General features: G+C 39.3%; 1 protein-coding gene across 1 annotated transcript; it reads left to right on the top strand.

Moving 5' to 3' along the window:
- Positions 1-336: 336 nt before the first annotated feature.
- On the top strand, positions 337-18,140 carry Taf7l (TATA-box binding protein associated factor 7 like). Its single transcript, XM_042667391.1, has 13 exons — positions 337-625; positions 3,967-4,034; positions 5,003-5,081; positions 7,165-7,298; positions 8,671-8,794; positions 9,010-9,065; positions 12,432-12,473; positions 13,914-14,058; positions 14,754-14,867; positions 15,257-15,469; positions 15,648-15,760; positions 16,537-16,596; positions 17,940-18,140. Exons 1-13 carry the CDS (start codon positions 337-339, stop codon positions 17,982-17,984), a joined length of 1,482 nt encoding a protein of 493 aa, XP_042523325.1. The 3' UTR covers positions 17,985-18,140.
- Positions 18,141-24,058: the final 5,918 nt, after the last annotated feature.

Here is a 24,058-nt window from a genome sequence, read left to right as displayed (position 1 = left end):
TGGGATTCTTATCTCCAATAAACCACCAGAAAACCGGAAGTTGCACTGTGGCTCCAGTGGTAGAGCACTTGCCTTGAGGTGAAGAGCTGAGGGACAGCGCTCAGGCCCAGTAGTTCAAGCCTCATGGCCGAAAAAAAGATAAATATTACTTATAATTATGTTTAAATCCACTGTCTACAGGTGCCTAGAAGCACCCGGGTAACAGAATGTACTATTATGTCTGTACCTTTAATGAAATGACTTTTTAGAACTCTTTCTGAAAGTTCTAGAAGGCTCTCATACGTATATACCGGAAAACACTTTACGTTACCACGAGTCTTCATTCTTGCGTGGACCATGGCGAGTGGGGAGGGAGAGTCAACCAGTGTAGCTGAAAGTGATTTAACACCTTCCACCTCGATGGGAATTGAGGACAGAGAAACCCAAGTTCCTGACAACCATCCTACTGAGGCTGTTTGTGATAGCAGCACCGACGTAACAGGGGACAGAGTGCCCGAAGTTGCTGTGGAACATGGAGATCCAACTGATGCGGTTAGCAGCAGCGTGGAGGCTGAGAAAAACACTACTCCAAGCGAAACACTAAACAAACCACCCAGCCAACCAACAAGCCGACCCGCAGGGAAAAGTCAGTGGTTATTTTTTTTATTCTACCAGGCGGAGGTGGCCTCTGGGCAAAATGCAAGGCTTAAAGTGATTTTCGATCGATGTCCTGTGAGGGATACTCATTCCTCAGCCACTTGGCTGGGAGGACTCAAGTGGATTACTAAGACTCTGGGCGCCATATTTTTGTAGTAGGTTTTTGCATTGTAGGATTTTACATAGTGGGTTTGTGTGATAGTGGCATTGTAGCAAAGAAATGAATCATCTGATCTAACTGATTTGGAGGAATAAGGAAATAGGCCGTTCTTGGGTGGGAAAAACCCTCTGGAGACCCAATGGTTGGCACGTTGTAGAAAGTGATGGGATAGAAAATGGTGGCTTTGCTCTCCAAGCATCCCTCTCCCCTCAGACCGCCGCATGCTACACACCTTTGGCCTGTTTTGAGCTTTCCCGCCTCCTCTGAGGCAAACGATTTGCCGCCATCTTTGATTGGCCAGGAGTCATGGAAGGCTTCTTTCAGTTGGCTCTGAGTAGGGAGTGTGCGGAGGGACCGAGGAATATTGCTGCTCTAATCCGTTGCTGTCCTGTGCAAGCATAGCTCATAGGCCACAACCCTCCCTGCTGAGAAGGACCTGAGGCCCCACAGCCCTTAAGATAATGGCACACATGCCAGTGACTGTTTAGTCAGCGGAGCGTTTGTTGTTGTTGTTGGTTGTTTTTTCGGTTGTTTTTTCTTTTGCCAGTCCTTCGGCTTGAATTCAGTGCCTGGACACCGTCCCTAAGCATTTTTTGCTCAAGGCTTATGCTCTACGACTTGAGCCACAGCCCAACTCCAGCTTTTTAGTGGTCAATTGCAGATAGTAGTCTGGTGGACTTTCCTGCTTGAATAGCTTTGAATGGCGATCCTCAGATCTCAGCCTTCTGGGTAGCAAGGATTACAGGTGTGAACCACTGGTGGCACCTGGCTGGGTGTTTTTTTTCAGGAGGAGGGAGCTCAATATCATGCACACTATACCCCGCTGGCTGCAGCCGGAATGGATGACTGGAAGGGAGAGGGGCCAAAATTGAGGGCAATTGGTTCTGTGGAAGGTTTGCAAGGAAATGGAATAAACCTAACAACTAAACTTCTCTTCCAAGCTGAGGCCAGGGAGACAAGCCAAGATACTTGCACTTGCAAAGGAACGTGTGGCTGTGCATACTGCAGCCACTTTATGTCACTTGTGATTCTGCTCACATGAAATGCAGCTACTGAGAGAACAGTGAAGGTGTATGAGAAGTCCTGTTAATTAGGTATCAGAGTGCTTTCTGGGGAAAAGTGGATGCACTCATTTTGTTAAATACCATGCAGTCCTTAGGTAAATGTAGGTTACTAATTTTAAAAATAAAACTCATTTCAACTTCACTTTCCAATCTTTCTCCCACTGGACCTTATAAAAGTGATTTATGAAGGACTAGTTTGAAATCCTTTCAGTTCTTAAATTATTTCTTCCACAAAGAAGACTTTCCCCCCAAATTAGTGAAATGAATGAAATGCCTAGTTTTAGCTCTGCTGAGAAATCTAAAAGTTACTACTGATGTACTCCTTCTTTAAATTTGAGTCTCTACTAATCTTAAGTAGTCCCTACTCTCTCCTCTTCAGGCAATGTGCACAGCCCTAAGATTCTGTATTTTGTTTACGTTATTTTAATGAACCTCTTTCTTACATATACTTTTCATTGTTATAACTATACTAGTGTGTGAACATATATTTTATAAGCCCAAAATAGTACTACCACAAATAATGCATCACCTTTCCCCATCAAGGTTGTCTACTTTTACACTGCTGACACTTTTGTTCTTTTTTTTTTTGTTGTTGTTGTTGGTTGTGGGGCTTGAACTCTAGGCCTGGGCACTGTCCCAGCTCTTCAGCTCAAGGCAAGTGCTCTACCACTGGAGCCACAGTGCCATTTCTGGTTTTCTGGTGGTTTATTGGAGATAAGAATCCCATGGACTTTGCTTCCCAGGCTGGCTTTGAACTGCACTCCTCAGATATCAGCCTCCTGAATAGCTAGGAATCCAGGCATGAGCCATTGGTGCCCCGCAACACTTCTGTTCTTCCTATGTGTTTCTGAGGTTTCTAAAATTCCACTAAAGGATTTAAACAATAACCAATGTTTTTATACCAATCGGGATCCAGACTCACTTGTATGTGTTAAGAGAAGATTTCTGTGCTTTTAAGATTAAGATTAAGATTCAGAACTCACATCCCAGTTAATATGAATTAAGGTATATTTCTAATATAGAATATTAGAGCTGTGAATTAACTGGAACTTAGCCTTTAAATTAAGATATTAGACTTTATAACTTTGTACATAGTGTTCTTAGAGCATAACAAACTTTCTTAGGTTCCATACATGTACATTGTTTTCTTCTACTTTGGTAAAAAATTTTCCTTGCAAGTGTGGGCTATACTACTCAAAATACAAGTTACTACAGATAAATATTAAATAGATGGAAAAAAAAGATTATAAATAGCCAGGTGCTACCGGCTCATCCCTGTAGTCCTAGCTACTCAGGAAGCTAAGATTTGAATATTTTGGTTCAAAGCCAGCCCAACCAGGAAGGTCTATGAGACTCATCTCCAGTTAATCACCAAAAAGCTGGAAGTGGAGCTGTGGATCAAGCAGTAGAGAACCAGCCTTGAATGAAAGAGCTAAGGGAGAGTTTGAGGGCCTGGGTCCAAGCCTCCATCTGTACCAAAGAAAGAGAACTGGACTGTTTTTCCAAGGTAGCTCTGAGCCTTTGAAGCTAGCTCTAGTATGATGAAAAACTGTCTGCTATCACTTGGACTGATTAGTTCCTATTGTCCTAAAAGGTCACTGGAGTACAGAAAAACAAGCCTCTGTTTATGTCAAAACATACATAATGTTCTGGCAAGTGGTTTGAGGGTTGTTTTCAGCCTTTGGTTTTCAATCTTTCCTTTTTCTTAGAGTTCATTTAATTTGCTTAAGTAGCTATCACTGTATGGTTGATTTTTACTTTTTAAGAGTCAAAGAATATTTTTAAGATGGCTAACTCATGTTTCTAACAGCTTACTTTATTCTTCAGATTATTACATCATAACATTTTGCATTGACTTTGGAAAAAAACTGCCTATTAGAAGGTAGATAAGTGACTTTAGAGGTTTGGAGGTGTGCTTCAAGTGGTAAAGTACTTGCTTTGCAAACATAAATGACTTTAGGAACAATTAAAACCAAATAAGATATTGGACCTTGGCCAAGGTCTTGTATAATTTAACCAGTGACTACTAGAAGTGATCAGCAGAATGAGCAAAAGCAGTTTTAAGTGACTTTCTGTCAATTTATTTTCCATGATCTCAAAAACAAGAGACCGGTAAAAGCGTGACCGAACCTCCCTATGAACTTGAGAACCATTTTATAATGCGTCTGCCTATGGTAAGAAACCTTTCCATCTCAAAGCCAATATCCCCTTTACAAAAGTGTAGTTCTGCTTGGATTCAGTAACATGTATTTCAAGCCATAGAAATTCAGAATAAACCTGGACACTGATGGCTCACATCTGATATCCTAGCTACTCAGGAGGCTGAGATCTGAGAATTGTGGCTCAAAGCCACAGGCAGGAAAGTCTTTGAGACTCATCTCCAGTTAACCATTAGAAAAATGGAAGTGGAAATTTGGCTCAAAGTGGTACAGTGCTAGCCTTGAGCAAAAGAGCTCAGGGACAGTGCTCAGGGCCCCGAGTTCAATCCCCACAACTGACAAATACAAAAATCCAAAACAAAATACCTTGTTTCACAGGGAACATTTTCTGTTGATAGCCATAATTCTAGTGTGTACACTTCTAGGAGCATTTCTTCCTTTCTGTATGTACCACCTATACCATAGGTTGATTTCCTGGCAGCACATCTGTGATAATGATGAAACCATTCACTTATCACAGACACAACCTATTCCCTGAGCAGCCAAGATAAAATTATTGTCAATTTTTACCTTCCACCTCAGAAGGCACAGTTAGACCAGCACTGTCTTCTGCAAATTCATTACCATGCAAGGCTGTCAGAGCTCATCTAAACATTGTGTTTAAATCTCTTCCCCTACTAAGACCAATATTCAAGCATTATTTAGTTGAGGGACATATGTTAAGGATGGTTTCAGAAAGCTATTTCTCCATTTAAAGTTAATGTATTCAGTAACATAGCTGTGAGAAGTAGTTGGGACAACCATGAAATTAGAGTTGGTCTTATCCTTACTTGTATGGTGTATGATTTCTTGTATATAGCACTGTTGTTAACATTTGGGAGGCGTAAGGTTTTATTTAAGACACGAATGTGTTTCTTTAATATGTTTGTTCTAGCTCCCAACTAGGCAATTGATTATGATTTTTCAATTTACCTTACTTTTAGGAACATGCTTGTACTGTTAGGAACCTAATACATTCCAGAAGTGTCCCTATGAGGAATAAACTGAAAATTGACTTACATTGTAAGTAGATAATATATTAAAAAACAATTTATTAAAAGATTGTTACATGTCAGACACTGTACTAGATACTAAAAATATGAAAAAGAACATGATCTCTGTTTTGAAGGATTCACTGTTTAAAGAAACTTTATTCACTCAATGACTCACTTTTTTAAAGGAGAAAGAAAAACCTATGCTACTTGTAATCATACTGTTTATAAGGATGATCTTGGGGATCATTTGTGGTTATCTCATACAGCTGGTAATCTATATTCAAGCTATGTTCTTTATGATTTCTGAATGTCGAAGTGAATGACAAATATGCTGGTCTTTGTAAAAGAATAGAACTTTCTTTTAAAATATTTTTATATTTGCAAATCATATATATGATAAATAGCTAATACCCAAAATATATAAGTAACAGCTCAATAGCAAGAAAACAAATAACAGTGAAAATAGACAGAGGACCTGAACATATTTCTCAAGGAAAGAGTTGTTTCTTGTTATAGAAGCTCATGCATTTTGCCTAGGACTAGCCTTGGAGCATAATCCTTCTACCTATATTCCCTACATAACCATGAATATAATGTTAACCACATACCGGTCTTCCTTCTTGAAATGGAGGTCTCACTAATTTTTTTTTCCTTTAAGCTGCTCTTGAAATCCTCCCAATTTCTGCCTTCTTAGGAGTCTCAATTTTAAAATTGAGTTGCTGTAGTTAAATACTGAGCATTCTTTTTGTGCCAATCCTGGGGCTTGAACACAAGGCCTGGGCACTGTCTGTTTTTGCTCAAGGCTAGCACTCTACCACTTGAGCCACAGTACCAGTTCCAGCCTTTTATGTGTATGGGGTACTGAGGAGTCGAACCCAGGGTATCATGCATGCTAGGCAAGCGCTCTACCACTAAGCCACCTTCCCAGCCCTGGGCATTCTTAATACTTGCATATGAAATGTATACACAGGGAAAAGAAATAACATTGTACTTATAAGCACTGTAGTATAAGTGGAAAATACAATGTCTGCCAAAACATTCTATCTTGTATAATATTCTCTTGAATAATCTTGTGCTGAAAAATATACCTGTTTGTGATATGTGGACAGGCTTCAGAGTTCATTGTGTGTCTGGCTGTTGGATAGAGTTTAATCATTATATAGCTAACTAGGGTTTTTTTTTTAACTTGAAACTTATTTAGCACCATTTCCGGACCATTCCTTCTCTCATCCAACCTTTTGAAAACGTACATCTACAATGACAAAACTGAATGTTTGTTAAAATGAACATATTTAAGTGAATGGAATTTTCTTTTTTTAAATCTTTTTTTTAAAATCTTTTTTTCTTTTTTTTTTTCGGGGAGGGGGCAGGTCCGGTCGTGGGGCCTGAACTTTGGGCCTGGGCACTGTCCCTCAGCTCTTCAGCTCAAGGCTAGCGCTCTACTACTTGAGCCTCAGCGCCACTTCCGGCTTTTTTCTTTTTTCTTATGTGGTGCTGAGGAATCGAACCCAGGGCCTCGTGCATGCAAGGCAAGCGCTCTACCCCTGAGCCACCTTCCCAGCCCCTATTTTTTCTTTTTTTTTTGTTTTTGTTTTATGATGAGCCTGGGGCTTGAATCCAGGGCCAGGGCGCAATCTCTGAGACTTTTTGCTCAAATCTAGTGGTCTACCATTTGAATCACACAGATCCACTTCCAGCTTTTCAGTGCTTAATTGGAGACAAAAGCCTTGTAGAATTTTTTGCCCAGGCTGTTTTCTGTGTTCTTCACATCTCAGCTTCTTAAGTAGGTAGGATTATAAGCATGGGCTACTGGCTCCCAGTTGGGAGTTTTCTTTTCAGCATAAAAATGAAACAGTTCTTGTTTTGTCCGCATTTAACTAAAAAACAAAATTGTAACTACTTTTGAGCAAGTGACATAAACTGGGGGTGGGGTGGGGTGGGGAGAGCTCCAAATGCTTTTCCTTCTTTTGTCTGGAAGTTACTAACTTCTGTCATCATAAGAAATAGCAGGTTTCACCAAAAAACTATTCTGCTCATCCTAACTCTTCATTATTATGGAGCTTAATAAGTCATTGAGAAAATGTTGTTTTTTCTTTTCTACTTTGTTTTAGCTGATGGACGTCATGGGATTGTTCAGATAGAAAATGCCCGACTATCTGCTAAGATGGTTGATTTGCCTTGTGTTATTGGAAGCTTGAAAACTCTTGATAAGAAAAGCTTTTATCAAACAGGGGATATTTCCCAGGTATGGAAAGTTTTGGTTTTTTAAAAATCTTCTTTCCACAACAGATTCCACGGCGACAGATGATGAGATGCCTATGCAGTGATATCTCAGAATATTGCTTATTAAATAATATTCCAATTACCACCATAGAGAGATGAATGATTTTAACTGATAGAGATGACTAAGCTGGTGTTATTACCATCAAGCTCTGCTACTGTAGGTTCAAATTCTCCCAGGGAAAACTTAAGGAGGTTACAGTTACATTCCAAGGGTAGATGACAGAAAATCAGGAAGCACTTAAGCAGTTTTGGAAAAGGATACAGGAATTTCCTCACTAAGATAAGTACATACAAGAACTGCTGTCTTTTGACAGTAATTAATGCAAAAGGTCAAACATTCATAAAAATACATTCAGCCAGGGACAGTGATTTTCCACTGGTATTTTTCATACTTCAAGCACACTGTCAAATATACTGCAATGAGGCATAGTTTCCATTGGACTCTAGTGTTCCCACATTCTTGCTCTCACATCCTTCAAGCAATTCCTTTTATTTTCCTTCCTTTCAGTATTCCTTTTTACTTGATGAATGGCTGCTGCCATTTCTAATTTCTAGATAGTTTGTGCAGGAATACAATATCATAATTCTGGTTCAATGTTTGATGCTTAAGTTTTCACTACCTTATTTAATCCAAATAACTTGCAGAACCCTCTTTTGCCGTCTATAGTGAATTCAATTAATTAAAAAATGAGCAACATCTAGTTATTCTGAACTTTCTGCTAATATAGTATGTTAACTTTGAAGGTTTAAGTTGGCCCATATTCATCATCTCTGCTAGTCTTTCCGATTTCCTCCCTAAATCAAAATGCTAAAATATATATGTTTTCAACATATTCCTTCTGCACTAATAAATACTGTAAATAAAAAAAATCAGCTTTTTGGGGCTGGGAAGGTGGCTCAGTGGTAGAGCGCTTGCCTTGCATGCACGAGGCCCTGGGTTTGATTCCTCACCACCACATAAGCAAAAAGAAAAAAGCCAGAAGTGGCGCTGTGGCTCAAGTGGTAGAGTGCTAGTCTTGAGCTGAAGAGCTGAGGGACAGCGCCCAGGCCCAGAGTTCAGGCCCCACGACCAGACCCCCCCCCCCCCAAAAAAAAAATCAGCTTTTTATCACAATGCTGCTAGAAGAGAAGAGAAAGGGGAGAGGATGAGAGAAGAAAATGAAGAGAGATAAACAGGGAGAGAGGTGAGAAGAAGGAATACATATCACATAATACTTGGTCTTCCTGGAAATATCAAGCATCACTCTTTTTTGTGGTTCAGGATTTTTGGTAGTAATTATTATTAATCCAAGATTTAGGACCACAGTTAACTTCTTTCTCTTTGTGAAATGTAGATGCTTGTGTGTAATGATGGTGGTGTCCAGCCGTCTCCAGAGGAAGCAGTTACTTCCACCAACCATAGCATGTCTGGGACTAATAATGAGGAAAAAAAGAAAAAATATGCCTGGAAACATGGTAGTAAGTTACTAAATCTTGTTCATCTTGTTCATTCTAGGTGACTACATGTATTTAGTGAGTCCTAATTCCCTGTGAATCAAATACCTTTTGCCTGCTTCATTAGGCTCTCAGACACTTGCTATGAAAGGAGTTATGTCATAACCTGTTTATCAAATTCAGAGATATTTGACCACTATTGTTCATGTATATCTTTCACACTGTTGTGTTTCTTTTAGTTGCAGCACCACTTAAGAATGTCAGAAAGAGAAGGTTCCGAAAAGTCAAAAGAAAGGTTAGTCTTATGCTATTTGTATATCTGCGGGTAAATTAGAAGATGATTCTGATTAAGGAGTAAAGGCAGGAAGTCAGTTGGGAGTTAATTTGTTCATTTGTTTATATATTCAGTAAACAACTCCAACACTGTATGTTAGCAGTTGTGAATATCTGATGTCTGATATTATAGGATAATTAGGGATCTGGAGCTCATGCTTTTAGTTTTTGGTTATAAGATTTAGCTTTAAAATTAACATGTCTAGAATGTGAGAACTGGGACCTGTGTTTATATTCCGAACCTTACTTCAGGCTGGTAAGAACTTGGGCAGGCTATGGGAGTATTATGAGTCTTCTTTCTTTACTGAATTTTTTATTTTGTAGCAATTATAAGAAATGACAGAGAGATGTCATGTACTTTTTTCTTTGGTTTCCCATTGTAACATTTTGTAAGACTATAATACAATATTATAAACAGGTATTTGACATTGTTGAAAGTCATCAATCTTATTCAAATTTCTCATTTATGTGTACACAAGTATGTGTATAGTTCTGTGCAGATTGTGTGTGTGTGTGTGTGTGTGTTTGGGCACACGCATGCATGTGCCAGTACTAAGATTTAAACTCAGGCTCTGGGTGCTGTCTCCTAGCTTTTCTACTCAAGGCTGGCACTCTACCACTTGAGCCACAGCTCCATTTCAGCTTTTCAGTGGTTAATTGGAGATAAGAGTCTTAGGGACTTTCTGCCTAGGCTGGCTTCAAATCATCCTCCTCTGATCTCGGACTTCTGAATAACTAGAATAAAGGTGTGAGCCACTGGCACATGGCAGTTCTGGGCAGCTTTATCCCATGTGTAGATTCATATGCGCATACTCAGTTAAGGCAATAAACAATTCCATTACCACAGTATCTCTTGTCTTGTCCTTAAATAATTATATTTCCTTCCTTCCTACCTTACACCTCTGGTTCTTCGTACCTGGCATACTAATCTTTTTTTTTTATGGTTTTTTTTTTGGGAGTGGCTGTGGGGCCTGAACTCTGGGCCTGGGAGCTGTTTCTCAGCTCTTCAGTTCAAGGCTAGCGCTCTACCACTTGAGCCACAGCGCCACTTCTGGCTTTTTCTGCTTATGTGGTGCTGAGGAATCGAACCCAGGGCCTCATGCTTCAAAGGCAAGCACTCTACCACTGAGCCACCTTCCCAGCCCTAATCATTCTTCATCTCTGTAGTTTTTCCATTTTTAGAATGTCACATAAATTAAATAATATAGTATATAACATCTGATAGTAGCTTTTTCTCCACTCAGAAAAATTCTCTCTATATCCATGCAAGTTTTTGTATTTATCAGTACTTTTTTCTATTTGTCAATATTGCTTTTTTATTAATAAGTAGCATTCCATGGTATGAAATTATTAGTTTGTTTGGCTGTCTACTCATTAAAGGACATCTGAGCTGTTTTCAGTTTTTGACTAGTATAAATAAAAATACAAACAGGTATTTGTACGAACAAAAGCCTTCATTTCTCTGGGATAAATGCCCAGGTATTACTGAATTATATGATAGTTGCATGTTTAGTTTTAAAACTGCCATGCTGGTTTTTTTTTTTTTTTTTGGGGGGGTTGATCATGGGGCCTGAACTCTGGGCCTGAGTGCTGTCTCTAAGCTCTTCAGCTCAAGGCTAGCACTGTACCACTTGAGCCACAGCGCCACTTCCAGCTTTTTCTGCTTATGTGGTGCTGAGGAATCGAACTCAGGGCCTCATGCTTGCGAGACAAGCACTCTACCACTGAGCCACCTTCCCAGCCCCTGCCATGCTGTTTTTGTAGGAATTCTTTATCTACTATTTTATATTCCTGACAGTTGTATGTGAGTGGCCCGTGTTCTCCACCAGCATTAGGTGTTATCACTATTTTTTAATCTTAGCCATTCTGATGGCTATGGTGATCTCATTGTTGTATTAATGTGCATTTCTCTGAAAATGACATTGAAGATCAAATGTGCTTATTGTCCATCTTTATATACACTTCAGTGAAGTATCTGTTCATGCCTTTTGACCATTTTCTAAATTGATATTTTACTGTTGGGTTTTAAGAATTCTTTTCATTTTCTGTATCAGTCTTTTGTCAAATGTATAGTTTTCAAATGCTTTTTCCTAGTTTGTAGAGTGCCTTTTTATCCTCTTCATAGGATATTTTTAGAAGGAACATTGTTTTTAGTTTTGATGAGGTCCAATTTGTTACTTTTTTCTTTTAAGGGTCTTTCTCTTTTGTGTTATGTTTAACAGCACTTTACTTTGGGGAGATCCTGAAGATTTTCTTTGACGTATTTTTTGTTTTAATTTCATATTTAAGACTGCAGCTGGCTTCTTAAATTTTATGAAGTATGAGTTTTTCTGGGAACCAGTGGCTCACACCTGTAATTCTAGCTACTCAAGAGGCTGATATTTGAGAATCACAGTTTGAAGCCAGCCTGGTCAGGAAAGTCCATGAGATTCTTATTTTCAATTAACCACTAAAAAGTCAGAGTGTTTCTATGGCTCAAGTGGCAGAGTGCCAGCCTTGAACAAAAAAGCTAAGTGAGGGCTGGAAAGTGGCTCAGTGGTAGAGTGCTTGCCTTGCATGCATGAGGCCCTGGGTTCAATTCTTCAGCACCACATAAGCAGAAAAAGCCAGAGTGGTACTGTGGCTCAACTGGTAGAGTGCTAGCCTTGAGCTGAAGAGCTGAGGGACAGCACCTAGGTCCAGAGTTCAGGCCCGATGACCGACAAAAAAGTAAAAAATAAAAAATAAAAAAAAAGCTAAGTGGTAGTGCCCAGGCCCTGAGTTCAAGCCCCAGTACCAACACCAAAAATAAAAGGTATTAGTTTTAAAGGTTCATTTTCTGCTTGAGCATGTCCAAGTGCTCTAGTATCATTTGTTATCCTTCTTCTGATATATTGTTTTATAATGCTGCCAAAATCAGTTTGGTATATCTGTGAATGTCTGCTTCTGGTCTTTTTATTCTGTCCCACTGATCAATGTATGACTCTCTCCACTGATGTGATAGGTCTTAAAAGCAGAAAACTGTTTGCTTCTACTTCATTTTTCTTTTTCAAGATTGTTGTAGCAATTTTAGAGCTTCTACTTTCCATACAAATTTTAGAATTAACTTGTCTATGGCTATAAATACATGCTGGAATTTAAAATAAGAATATTTTAATGTAATTCAAGTTATAGACCAAATTGACATCTTTATTATGTTTTTTTTCCTGGCCAATATGTTGCTTTGGTTTCATACTGTTATTAGGTGCCTACTAAATATAAAAATTAGTATAGTTGTAGAGATCTTTAAACATTACTAAACTATACCAATTGTAATATAACTTCAGTATTTGCTGTGTTTATTTCATAGGTCCCTGATGCCAAGTCAGCAGAAGAAATGAGCTTTTTTGAGGTAAAGCAATCACAATGTAACTGCATTGCTTAAATTTAGTGTTTTATTTATTAGCTCACTAGTTTTAAACAAATCAAATGAATTACAAACCTTCTTTCTTACCTCTAGCCCTTGCTCAGGGTGTGTGTATGTCAAAAATACATAGCCTGGATTTTCACTGAGAAGTGCATTTGTTATTTAGTGTCCAAAATCTCCCAGAGAAAAAGATATCATTTAGCCAATGGTCTTGATTTTTTTCTCTAATTTATTTTCAAAGCCTTTCTTTGGAGGCTAAGGTCCACTTTTACTAGTAGTTGTTTGCAATGGCTTATAGCTACATAATCTCAATTTTTATCTGTAGAATGATGAACTGATTGCTGTAGAGACAATTGTTTAAAAATAAATTCAAGGGGCTGGGAAGGTGGCCCTGGGTTCAGTTCCTCAGCACCACATAAGCAGAAAAAGCCAAAAGTGGTGCTATGGCTCAAGTGGTAGAGCGCTAGCTTTGAGCTGAGGAGCTGAGGGACAGAGCCCAGACCCAGAGTTCAAGCCCCACAACTGACCAAAAAAAAGTAGATTCAAGAGAAAACACTTACCTAAGATCCAGTTTTTGTAGGAATATCTCTCCAATTAAAGATTTAGGGAAGTAGCTCTGAGATTCAGACTAAAAAGATCAAATGTCTCATGATTTAATTGGAGAAAATAAGCTTATTGAACAAAAATAATAAGCCATGTTTAAGGATTCTTTCATAAGTAGCACCTGTTAAGTAGAAATTTTAAGGCTAGGTGCTAGAGGCTCACGCCTGTAATCCTAGCTACTAGGGAGGCTGAGATCTGAGGATCATTGGGTCAAAGCCAGCCTGGGCAGAAAATCCACGAGACTTTTTTTTTGGTCGGTCATGGGGCTTGAACTCTGGGCTTGGGTGCTGTCCCTGGGCTCTTCAGCTCAGGGCTAGTGCTCTACCGCTTGAGCCACAGTGCCACTTCTGGTTTTCTAGTGGTTTATTGGAGATAAGAGTCTCACGGACTTTCTTGCCTGGGCTGTCTTTGAACCGCTATCCTCAGATCTCAGCCTCCTGAGTAGCTAGGATTACAAGTGTGAGCCACCAGCGCCTGGCTCCAGGAGACTCTTATTTCCAATGAACTACTCAGAAAAAGACAAGTGGCACTGTGGCTCAAGCAGTAGAATGCTGGCACAAAGGAGGCTCAGGGACCATGTCCAGGCCCCGAGTTCAAGTCCCAGGACCAGCAAACAAAAAGTAAAGCAGGAAGGTACAGTTCTGAGTTCAAGCCCCAGTACTGGTGAGCAAGAGCACACACACACACACACACACACACACACACACACACACACACACACACACACACACACACACACACACACACACACACAGAGTAAAACTGGTGGTTGGATAGGTATCTAAAAAGGCTAAATTTTAAATTGAATTCATTGGTTTATAGGAACTGGGTACTTCTCCAAAAAACAAGGGGTTAAATGACAGTAGTAGTAGTTCCTCCCAAACCCTGCTTCAGTTCATTGACTCTCCAGAAGTGGAAAAGGAAGTGAAGAGACTGCTCTTTTCAGATGCTGAAGCCATCAACATACGTATCCTTTATATCAAATATTTTCCCTATGGTCTGTTCCACCCAATATGAATATGATGATAAATTTATGGATTTTTTTTTTTGCAGGCTGAAGATCAAACTCAGGACCTTGCTAAAGCAAGCTTTCTACCACTGAGTGACATTCTCAGCCTTCACTTATGTTATTTTGTGCCAGTTTTGATGTGTAGAGAACTTAGGAGTTTTAGAAATATTACTTTTTTATACCAGTACCAGGGCTTGAAATCATGGTCTCATGCTTTTTCCACTTGCTTGTTCATAGCTAACATAGCTTCCAGTCTAGACTTTACTCATTAATTGGGGATGGAGTCTGGCAGACTTTTCTGCCTGGGCTGGCTTCAAAACTTGATCCTCCAGATTTCAGCTTCCCAAGAGGCTAAACATATAAATACCTGTTATGGAAATGCATTTACTTGTTTAATTCATTATAAGGCATTTTGCCACTGTAGGAATATGGATAAAAGTGGCCTAGAGAGGTGCTGTGGCTCAAGTGGTAGGGTGCTAGCCTTGAGCTGAAGAGCTCAGAAACAGTGCCCAGGCCCAGAGCCCTACCACTAACAAAAAAAAGTGGCCTAAATTTGAACTACATTATATACCATTTTTAGTGGAAGAACCTTTACCTTTCAGCTGTGCCCTCTCTTTTCCTTCTGCTTGTTCCTTGACTGCTCCTCTTTTTAGGATGGGAAGTTGTTGCTGATGAGGAAAACAAGGAAACAGAATTTCAAAGATGCCTTTCAGACTCTCCAGTATCTCCAGGAACTGGTGACTATAAGGAGGATTATAGCTTATCAGGTATTTTAGTAAAAGCAGAACTGGTACTTCAGGTAGGCCAAATGCTAACCAATGTATGAGGTGATTCTCTGTAGATTCACAGGATAAATCAAGAAAAAGGATGATTTTACCTTTCTCGCCTGTTATTGGTCCTCCAGTTGGAATTCTAATTTCCCTTCCATCCTAGGTATTAAATTTCCTATGGACCCTTAGATTCTCTAAATACCTTGAGATATTTGCTCTGTATTTCCTGACATTGTTTCACGAAGGGAATAACTTTCCTGTTAGAAAATTGATTCATAAAATTTACTGGTTGCCTAGTGAATTTGAGGGTAAGGAGTAATTTTATCTGGGGTGGGAATCATTTGCAAAGCTTCAGGTAATTTCAACTTCTTGCTCAAAATCAATAGAATATGAGAGACTGCGGAAGATGTTCAGTGATTCTAGCAGTAGCAGTGAAGATGATGATAAATGTAACAAAGATGAAGGAGATGATGATGATGAACTCATAGAGGTGGAAGAAGAGGAGGATGATGGTTTTGAAGAGGATCAAGAAAGGATACTACGAGCCAGAATTCTCGAAGTCAGGAAGTGTGAAAGAATAGAAGATACCTGTGAGCTAGGTAAGTCAGCGGAAAAAGACAAAGGTATTTCATGAGATAGGTAGCAGAGCTAAACACTAACTCCTGATATGCAAGGTACAAGACTAAGTTTGAAGAGCTCTTAATCAGAACCTGATTTGGATCTTTGTTCAGTAGTTTAGGCTATATGAAGTTACATAAAAGTCTCTATCTTTGTTAGTTTTGGAACTTCAGAAGCAGATTTATTTTAAGGAGAAAAAACTGCAAAGGATTCAGAACAAAGCAGAAAGACAGAAGACGATCATCAGGAAAGTGGATAACCTACCCCTAAAGGTAAGTCCTCTTATTGACTAGTATTGACAGCATCCTCATATCTCATTTTTGTGTTTCCACTCTTGTCATCCTAATGGAGTGCTCTTGTACATTCAAGAAACTAAACAACCTCTTAGAAGGCTCCAATAAAGAATTATTGTAGAGCCCCAGGCTCAGGTGTCTCATGCTTGTAATCATAGCTACTCAGGAGGCTGAGATCTGAGGATCGCAGTTCAAAGCCAGCCCCGCACAAAAATCTTTGAGACTCTTATCTCTAATTAACCCTCAGGAAACCAGAAGTGGTGCTGTGGCTCAAGTGGAAGAGCACTCACCTTGAGCTGAATTGCTCAGCATCAGCTTCCAGACCCAGAGTTCAAGCCCCATGACCACCACCACCACCAAAAAAGAATTAGTGCAGAGTATATAAAATAAAATAGGGTAGGTTTTATGACCTAAATCTTCTAAAAAAGTCACTCATATGATTGACACTTTTATTCATTTTTGTTGGTGGTAGTACTTTCACTCAGGGCCTGGACGCTGTCATTGAGCCTCTTTATGCTCAAGGCTAACGCTCTACCACTTGGAGATAAGAGTCTCACAGGGACTTTTCTGCTTGGGTTAGCTTCAAACCACGATCCTCAGATCTAAGCCTCCTGAGTAGCTAAGATTATAGGTATGAGGCACAGGCTCCCAGATGATTGACAATTTTCTTATCAAATTATTCAACAAATTCTATATCCAGTTGTTCCCTTTCCTTTGACACAGAGCATTCATTGTTTATACAATTTATTTTCCAGGCTCATTTGCATTCTGTGCTGGAGCAGCTTAGGTTACAGGAAAAGGAAAGGCAGAATCAGGTGAGAAGTATGTTTTCAAATAAGAATGTATTTGCTGCAAAGAACCTTCTTCCAGTCTCATTTGTAGCTTTTCATCTCACAAGAATAAGGGTAGACAAATCTTCTGAATAGAATAGCAGAAAAGCACTGAATGTACAGTGAGGAGTGATATACAATACTTGTCCTCAGTAAAGAGCTAACAGTCTATCTGCAAAGATTGACAGCAAGGGGCTGGGAAGGTGGCTCAGTGGTAGAGTGCTTGCCTTGCATGCCAGAGGCCCTGGGTTCGATTCCTCAGCACCACATAAGCAGAAAGAAAAAAGCCGGAAGTGGCGCTGGGGCTCAAGTGGTAGAGAGCTAGCCTTGAGCTGAAGAGCTGAGGGACAGCACCCAGGCCCAGAGTTCAGGCCCACGACTGGACCCAAAAAAAAAAAAAAAGATTGACAGCAAACAAGTTATCATACAAATATGAATATACAAACTGTAAGAAAGTACTGTGAAGAAAAAGGAAGTCATCATTGTTTTTAGAATAGACTCATGAATTAAACCAATAGATCATGATAAACCTCTTGAGAGAGAGAGTGATATTTAAAGTCTACACCTCAAGTATACAGCCAGGCAGAGAGTGGGATGAACAGCCTTGTGGGTGGAGCATATTTAGTGTAACACACTGGGAATAAACTTGGTCTCACTGAAGAACTCAAATATTTAAAGCACAGAAGAGATGATCTTAAAAGGTTGGAAAAAGTAGGCACAAGTCATAGCATAGTAGTTCTTAGCAGGATATAAGGAAGTTGGCTTTTAGTCTTAAATGGGCTAAAGTTGGCCTTGAAGAGTTCTTGAGTAGGAGAATCACATCTATTTAAACTTAAAAAAAATTACCTTAGGGCTGGGGGTGTAGCTTACCTGGGACAATGCCTGTGCATGGCCCGGAGTTCAAATACCATGAAAAACAAAAAACAGTTTGCTGGGCATGGTGGCTCCTGCCTGTGATCTTAGGAGGGTAAGGTTAGAAGCATTATGCTTTGAGGCCAGCCAAAGAGCAAGTTTATAAAGCCCAGTCTTAACCAATATTTGTGTGTGGTAAGGTCCATTTCTCATTCTCGCTATAATAGGTATAATAAAATGAGAGGATTGTGGTCTTATGGGTATAGGTCCAATATGTTCTGGCAAAAAAACAAGACCCTATTTTTTAAGTGCAAAAAATGGATGATGTGGTGCTGTTCTTTGGAACATTGTAAAACAAAGGTAACCTTATGAATGTCAAGTGACAATCATTCTTTTTAGTTCTTGTGAGGTAATGAAGTAATTAAACAACTTTTTAGATGAATTGTTCATGTTTATCTGGCTTTCCTTGCTTGCAGCTTTTTTTCCTTCAGGAACAATTGAGGTACTTTCAGAAGAAGTGAGAAGAGTTCATCATCTAATCTGAAGACAAGGTGAAACAGTGCATGTTTCTTCAGTTGCCTTATGATCAATCAGTTCCATTTGTTTCTTTTATATTTTTTGCTAGTTATAATATGTTCAAAGATCGTAGTAATGGAGATGAGGACAGTACACAAATGTAATAGCTTTAAAGATCCCATTCCACCATGAGACTTTATATATATTGCCTCTGTGCTATACTGCTTTTCAGATCATTCTTGCCTGTGTTTATCAGTGGCAGACAGTATATCCTAGAAAGTCATACAGCTGGTTTGTATCTTTTAAAACATTTTTAAAGATCTTTTTATTTGTTTTAAGTATTTCCTACACTTTGTTTCTGAACAAAGGAAAAAAGTCAGTCCATTCCTATCAAGGGCTAGGACCTGCCACAATTTGAGTGCCTGTCTCTCTGCAGTTTATACTAGGTTGTGCCCCGCCTCTGTTCAGATAAAAGCTGCTCTCCAATTCGGGATAACTTCTTGCTGTTTATCTGTATTCGGTTGTGTAATTCCAACTGTGACTGGTTGTTATTCATTAGCTAAAGAAATAGGGCAAAGTGAAGAAATTCTGAACTGTTCTTATTTTGAGCTAACCTGCATAAGATAAAGAATATAAAAAATAAAAAAAATATAAAGAAAATCCAAATGCCTGTCATGCCTATGAAAACTTGTTATAAAGCCCTGGGATGTTTTGGGGTGTTTCTAAAGTTACACTATTATGATTGTATGATGTGTTTTTAAGCAAAATAAAAAAATTAAAAATCCTTTTAAATTCTGTCAACTTTTGGGAGGGATGTTGGAAAGTTTTGCACCTGCTAGGGAAGTTCTCTGCCACTAGCTAAATCCCCAGGCCCTAATTGCTATCCTGCTCTGATCTGCTCTTTTCTTTTCTTTTCCCTTTTACTGATCCTGGGACTTGAACCCAGGGCTTGGGTGCTGTCCCTGAGCCTCTTTGCGCTCAAGGCTAGTATTCTACCACAGCACCAGTGCCAGCTTTTTTGAGTAGTTTATTGGAGATATGAGTCTCACAGAGACTTTTCTACCTTTGCTGACTTCAAACCACAATCCTCAGATCTCAGCCTCCTGAGTAGCTAGGATTATAGACATGAGCCACCAGTGCCCGGCTGCTGTTATCTTCTTAAACATATTTAAACAAGAAACATACTCATACCACAAGTAGACAAGAGAAAGCTCTGTCTTGGTTCTTTCAGGCTGATGTAACAAAAATACAGCAGGGTAATTTATAAGCAATATGTTCATTGTTCATAGTTCTAGAGTTTGGGAAGTCCAAAATTAAGGCATCAGCCAATGCAATGTAGCCTAGAATGCCAGACAGCTTATTTGCATATGTCTGCTTCAAAGACACTGCTATCTTGGGCGACCTTACCATGAAGAGAGGCAAACAAGGCTCCCTCCAGCGTCTTATAAGGGTACTAAGTTCATTGAGTGACCCTAGACACCCTCCTAAGTTTCACCCATTAGGATCAGCACATTGCAGGTGATATTTTATGTGAATTTAAGGGTCACATTTAAACCACAGCATTTTATGATTAGGAAATGACAAGGTGCATCTCCTTCCAAAGAAGAAGCATAAGTTCAAAAGAATGGGGAAAACCAAAGGATATAGAGGAGTGATACAAATGGCAGCTCTGGTATTTGGATTGATTTATGATGGAATGAACAGTTCTGCCACTTCCCCTGGGCAAACCCTATACCTCTTAGACACTCCTATTTCCACAGTAAGGGTGGTAATACATATCATGAAGCAGATGTGGTCCTAACTGACAAAAAAGTACTGCTCTAAGAAATGTATTCTTATTCTTAGTATGCTTCCCTCACTGCCCCAATCTGTATATAAGGGCATGTTTTACATATGCTTCTGTCCCATCCCTCTGCTTTATCTAAAATGGCTTAGCTTTGTTTCCGACTCTGCCTCTTCTTCCACCTTCTGCTTCTGATATTAAATTCCCTTTCTAATTCTCTCCCTTTATTCTCAAGTTTTTAGCATTCTGAGTTTCTGAAAAAAATATGTTAATAATGAAGATTAACTCCAGGGCTTCACACATGCTAGACGAGCCCAAGACAAATATCAGAACTGGAATTGCAACCACATACTCATTCTATTACATGGTAATTCAACCCAAACTTACTAAGGTGGCATTCAGGAATAAGCAAGGTAGAAGAGCTCTCATAGAGCTCTGTCCAATATTGTAGCCTGAAAGCAGCCAGAGCTCTGCTGAGATGCAGGGTGATGAGTTTGACAACTTGAGGGGGGAGTTAGAGTGTCTTCAGTGCCCTTCTGCCCCCTCTGTTGCCACTTCTCAATGTATCCCATGGGATACATTCACTACTGCCCTTGTCATCAGCTTTGCTGCTTCCTCTCCACCATACTTGAACACATGGGTGTGCATACAGATATGCACACATACTTCATGAAGTTTTCTTTTATAATAGCTCAATGATTCTGACTTTTGTCAGAATCAGAAGAAAGGCAATCTTGTGAGAGGTGACTACAACATGGTTCTTCATTTGCCTTCCTATCAAGGCTGGCTACCATGAAATAATTTCTCATCTGTTTCTCACATTTCCAAAGGGTATAGGCCTTTCTGCTAGGTGGGTTAGGTATAAGCCATAAAACTGCTGCACTGGTGTTGTCTCAATTACTCAACTCCAGGTCATTCCATCAGTTATGCTGCAAATGAGACAATGGACCTAGGGAGCTGAAATGATCACTAATTTTGCATTCACTGTGTGTGTACGTGTGTGTGTGTTAGTGCTGGGGCTTGAACCTAAGGCCTGGGTTCTACCTCTGGGCTTCTTGTGCTTAAGTCTAGTGCTCTAGTGCTCTACCTCCACTTTGGCTTTTTGGTAGTTTTTATTGGAGATAAGAGTTTCAGGGACTTTTTTTTTTTCCTGTGCTGGATTTAAACAATGATCCTCAGATTTCAACCTTTTGAGAAGCTAAATTATAGACATTAGCCACTGGCATCTGGCTTGGGTGTCTGGTTTTATCACCAGAAGATTTCCTGACAATTCTGAAGATGTAGTTTTAAAAGACTTTAAAATATCTCAGCAATTGTTTTAATTAGTATTAATGGATTACATGTTGAAAGGATACATTTGGTTATTAAATTTTTGCCTGTTTTTACTTTTAAACTATTTAGAAAATTTTAAATCATGTACATGATATGCCATTTCTGCTGGACAGTACCACTATGGATTGGTGAGAAATGAGAGATTGGTGATAGGGAAGAGGGACAGAAAAGGTTTTATTTTGCCATGAAATGGCAAACTCTATCTGTATATATGAAAATGTAACAATAAAATCTGTTAACTTTGTTTCAGAATGGGGGAGAGAAAGGAAGAGTGATAGAATGGGCGATAGTGGTAGAATATGATGGGATACATTGTATTCATGTATGGAAGTTCACAATGAAACCCTCCTCCATACAACTAATGTATGCTAATAAAAAATCCATTTGTTTTTTTGGGGGGGAGGTCTGGTCGTGGGGCCTGAACTCTGGGTCTCGGCGCTGTCCCTCAGCTCTTCAGCTCAAGACTAGCTCTCTACCACTTGAGCCACAGTGCCATTTCTGGCTTTTTTCTTTTTGCTTATGTGGTGCTGAGGAATTGAACCCAGGGCCTCGAACATGCAAGGCAAGCACTCTACCACTGAGCCACCTTCCCAGCCCCTCCCAAAAATCTGTTTTTTTTTTTTAAGCTTCTGAGCCTGGCGCTCGTAGCACATGCCTGTAATCCTAGCTACTCAGGAGGATGAGATCATGGTTCTAAGCCACCCAGGCAGGAAAGTCCATGAGACTCTTATCTCCAATTAACCACCAGAACACTGGAAGTGGATCTGTGGCTTACAGTGATAGAACACTAGCCTTGAGCAAAAGAGGTCAAGGACAGTGCCCTGTTCAAGCTCCACAACTGACAAAAAAGAAGCTTCTGTACAGCAAAAAAATACTTACCAGAATCGAGACAACCTACAGAATGGAATGAAAATCTTTACAAATCATTCATCTCATAAAGTATTAATATCCAGAATATAGAAAGAGCTAAAAAAATTAAAGACAAAATAATAAATAATCCAATTAATTAAGTAGGCAAATGAATTAAACAGCTGGTTCTTAAGAGAAGAGCAAATGGCCAAAACAGATATAAAGAAATATTCAACTTTCTCAGCCATAAAGAAAATGCAAATCAATTTTCATAAATGCATATAAAGTGTTGGGATCATGTTTTTCATCTAGACTATAGACCTTAATAATAATAATTAAATATAATAGGAGGACTGTTGGGAAGAACTAGTGGGATGGGGACTTGGAAAAGTAGAGGGCGATGGGGGAATTGAAGTTATATGAATATGGAAATAGCATAATGAATCCACTAAAAACTATAATAAAAGATTGTTATGGATGAAAATAAGGAAGAAGAGTGTGAATTTATCAAGGTACATCATGTATTATCGACTATCATATACTATGGACATCATGTACTATGGAATGATCACAGTGAATCTCTTGTATAATTAGTATAGTCTAATAATTTTTTTTAAAGCTGGGCACCAGAACCAGTGGCTGTGCTGGTAATCCTAGTTATTCAAGAGGCTGAGACCTGAGGATCACAGTTTGAAGCCATCCCAGGCAGGAAAGTCTGTGAGACCTCTTATTTCCCATTAACCACCAAAAAGTCAGAAGTAGAGCTATGTATGGCTCTATCGGTAGACTGCCCAGGCACTGAGCTCAAGCTCAGGATTAGAAAAAAAAATTAAAGAGATATCACATATCATCAATTCATAGGGCCATTTTAACAACAAATACATATATAGCCAAAATCTCAGAATAAAGAATAGATCTTTAGTGGGAGAACAACAAAGGAGAGGGTAAACAATACTCAACAAGAAATGTCTCATTACCTTACTCATGTAACTGTAACCTCTCTGTACAGTATCTTTACAATAAAATAAAATTTAAAAAGAATAGCTCTTTATTCAATAAATACAACTTTATGAAAACTCACTGGAATGTCCTGATTTTTCTTATATTGATTCAGCTGATGGGAAAATTCAGATTGGTAAGGATGCAATGTAGGAACCATTACTCTCTAGAATTCATTCTATGAGGTGAAAACTAGCTAATTTGGGGGAAGATCTACCTATCCAAGCAACAGTGGCACATGGGACCAAAGAGGATGTCTTTTTAATATCATAGGTGTTGCTCTTAATCTGGTGCCTTATGTTTTTTCAGTGTTCCTGTCGCTTCTTGATTCAACCTTTCTTCCCACCCCCAAAGAAGAAAATTGTATAAAATATCAGATCAGAATAACCAAAAGAACCAAAGTAACTAAATACAAATTTATTCTTCAAAGCAGAATTCAAGGATAAAGGAAAAAAGCACCACTGTGAGTGGCAATCAAAGTTAACCAATATGCTCCAGCCCTGCCTCTTCATCCCAATCTTTTCTACACTGGCCCATCCTTGCCAAGTTCCTTACCCAATTCTCATCCTTATGACCAGTTTTTGCAGCTTCAGTCTGCCCTCAGTCCTGCCCTGGGGACAACAAGGAGTTCTATCAAATCCCCTCCCAAGGACAGCAGCTGTGGCAGAAGATAGACACTGGAAGTGGAGCTTTGAGCCTTTTGCTCTCACACAGCCACTGGTATTAAAACAGTAAGAAGTCGCTGAAGTATTTCTTTGCTTTCAAGGGCTATGTTCTGGCAGGAAGGCCCAAAGATAGAACTGCCCAGCTGAGGAGCCATGTCTCCACAGCCCTAGAGCAGTGCCCTCAGTTTATCTCCCTGTTTGTGTTAAGGCAGATATATTCTTTGTTATCTGTCAAATATGTCAAGGGGAATTGGATGGAATGCTTATCCAGAAAGGCTCCCAGAGACTACAATGCTTCCATTGAGAATATAAGCTCAAAGAATGATCTAGCCTGAAGCTGGCTAGACATGTAGCTCAAATCCTTTTTAAACATACACCTCAGGCAGTAGGGGTATTCTTTAAAATAAATCTAGTGAGAAATCATATCTCAGAACTGGATTTTGCTTAACCT

Source organism: Dipodomys spectabilis, unplaced genomic scaffold (assembly GCF_019054845.1).
Source record: "Dipodomys spectabilis isolate Male_0828 unplaced genomic scaffold, ASM1905484v1 ptg000399l, whole genome shotgun sequence".
NCBI lineage: Eukaryota > Metazoa > Chordata > Mammalia > Rodentia > Heteromyidae > Dipodomys > Dipodomys spectabilis.
Note: the sequence above shows the minus strand (reverse complement) of the source record. Positions and strands in the feature narration are given on the sequence as shown.

Coding starts and splice junctions, on each gene's coding strand:
- Taf7l (XM_042667391.1), top strand. CDS start 337: ATGGCGAGTGGGGAGGGAGAGTCAACCAGTGTAGCTGAAAGTGATTTA. Junction 7,299..8,670: donor AAACAGGGGATATTTCCCAG/GTATGGAAAGTT, acceptor TGTGAAATGTAG/ATGCTTGTGTGTAATGATGG. Junction 16,597..17,939: donor AAAAGGAAAGGCAGAATCAG/GTGAGAAGTATG, acceptor CCTTGCTTGCAG/CTTTTTTTCCTTCAGGAACA.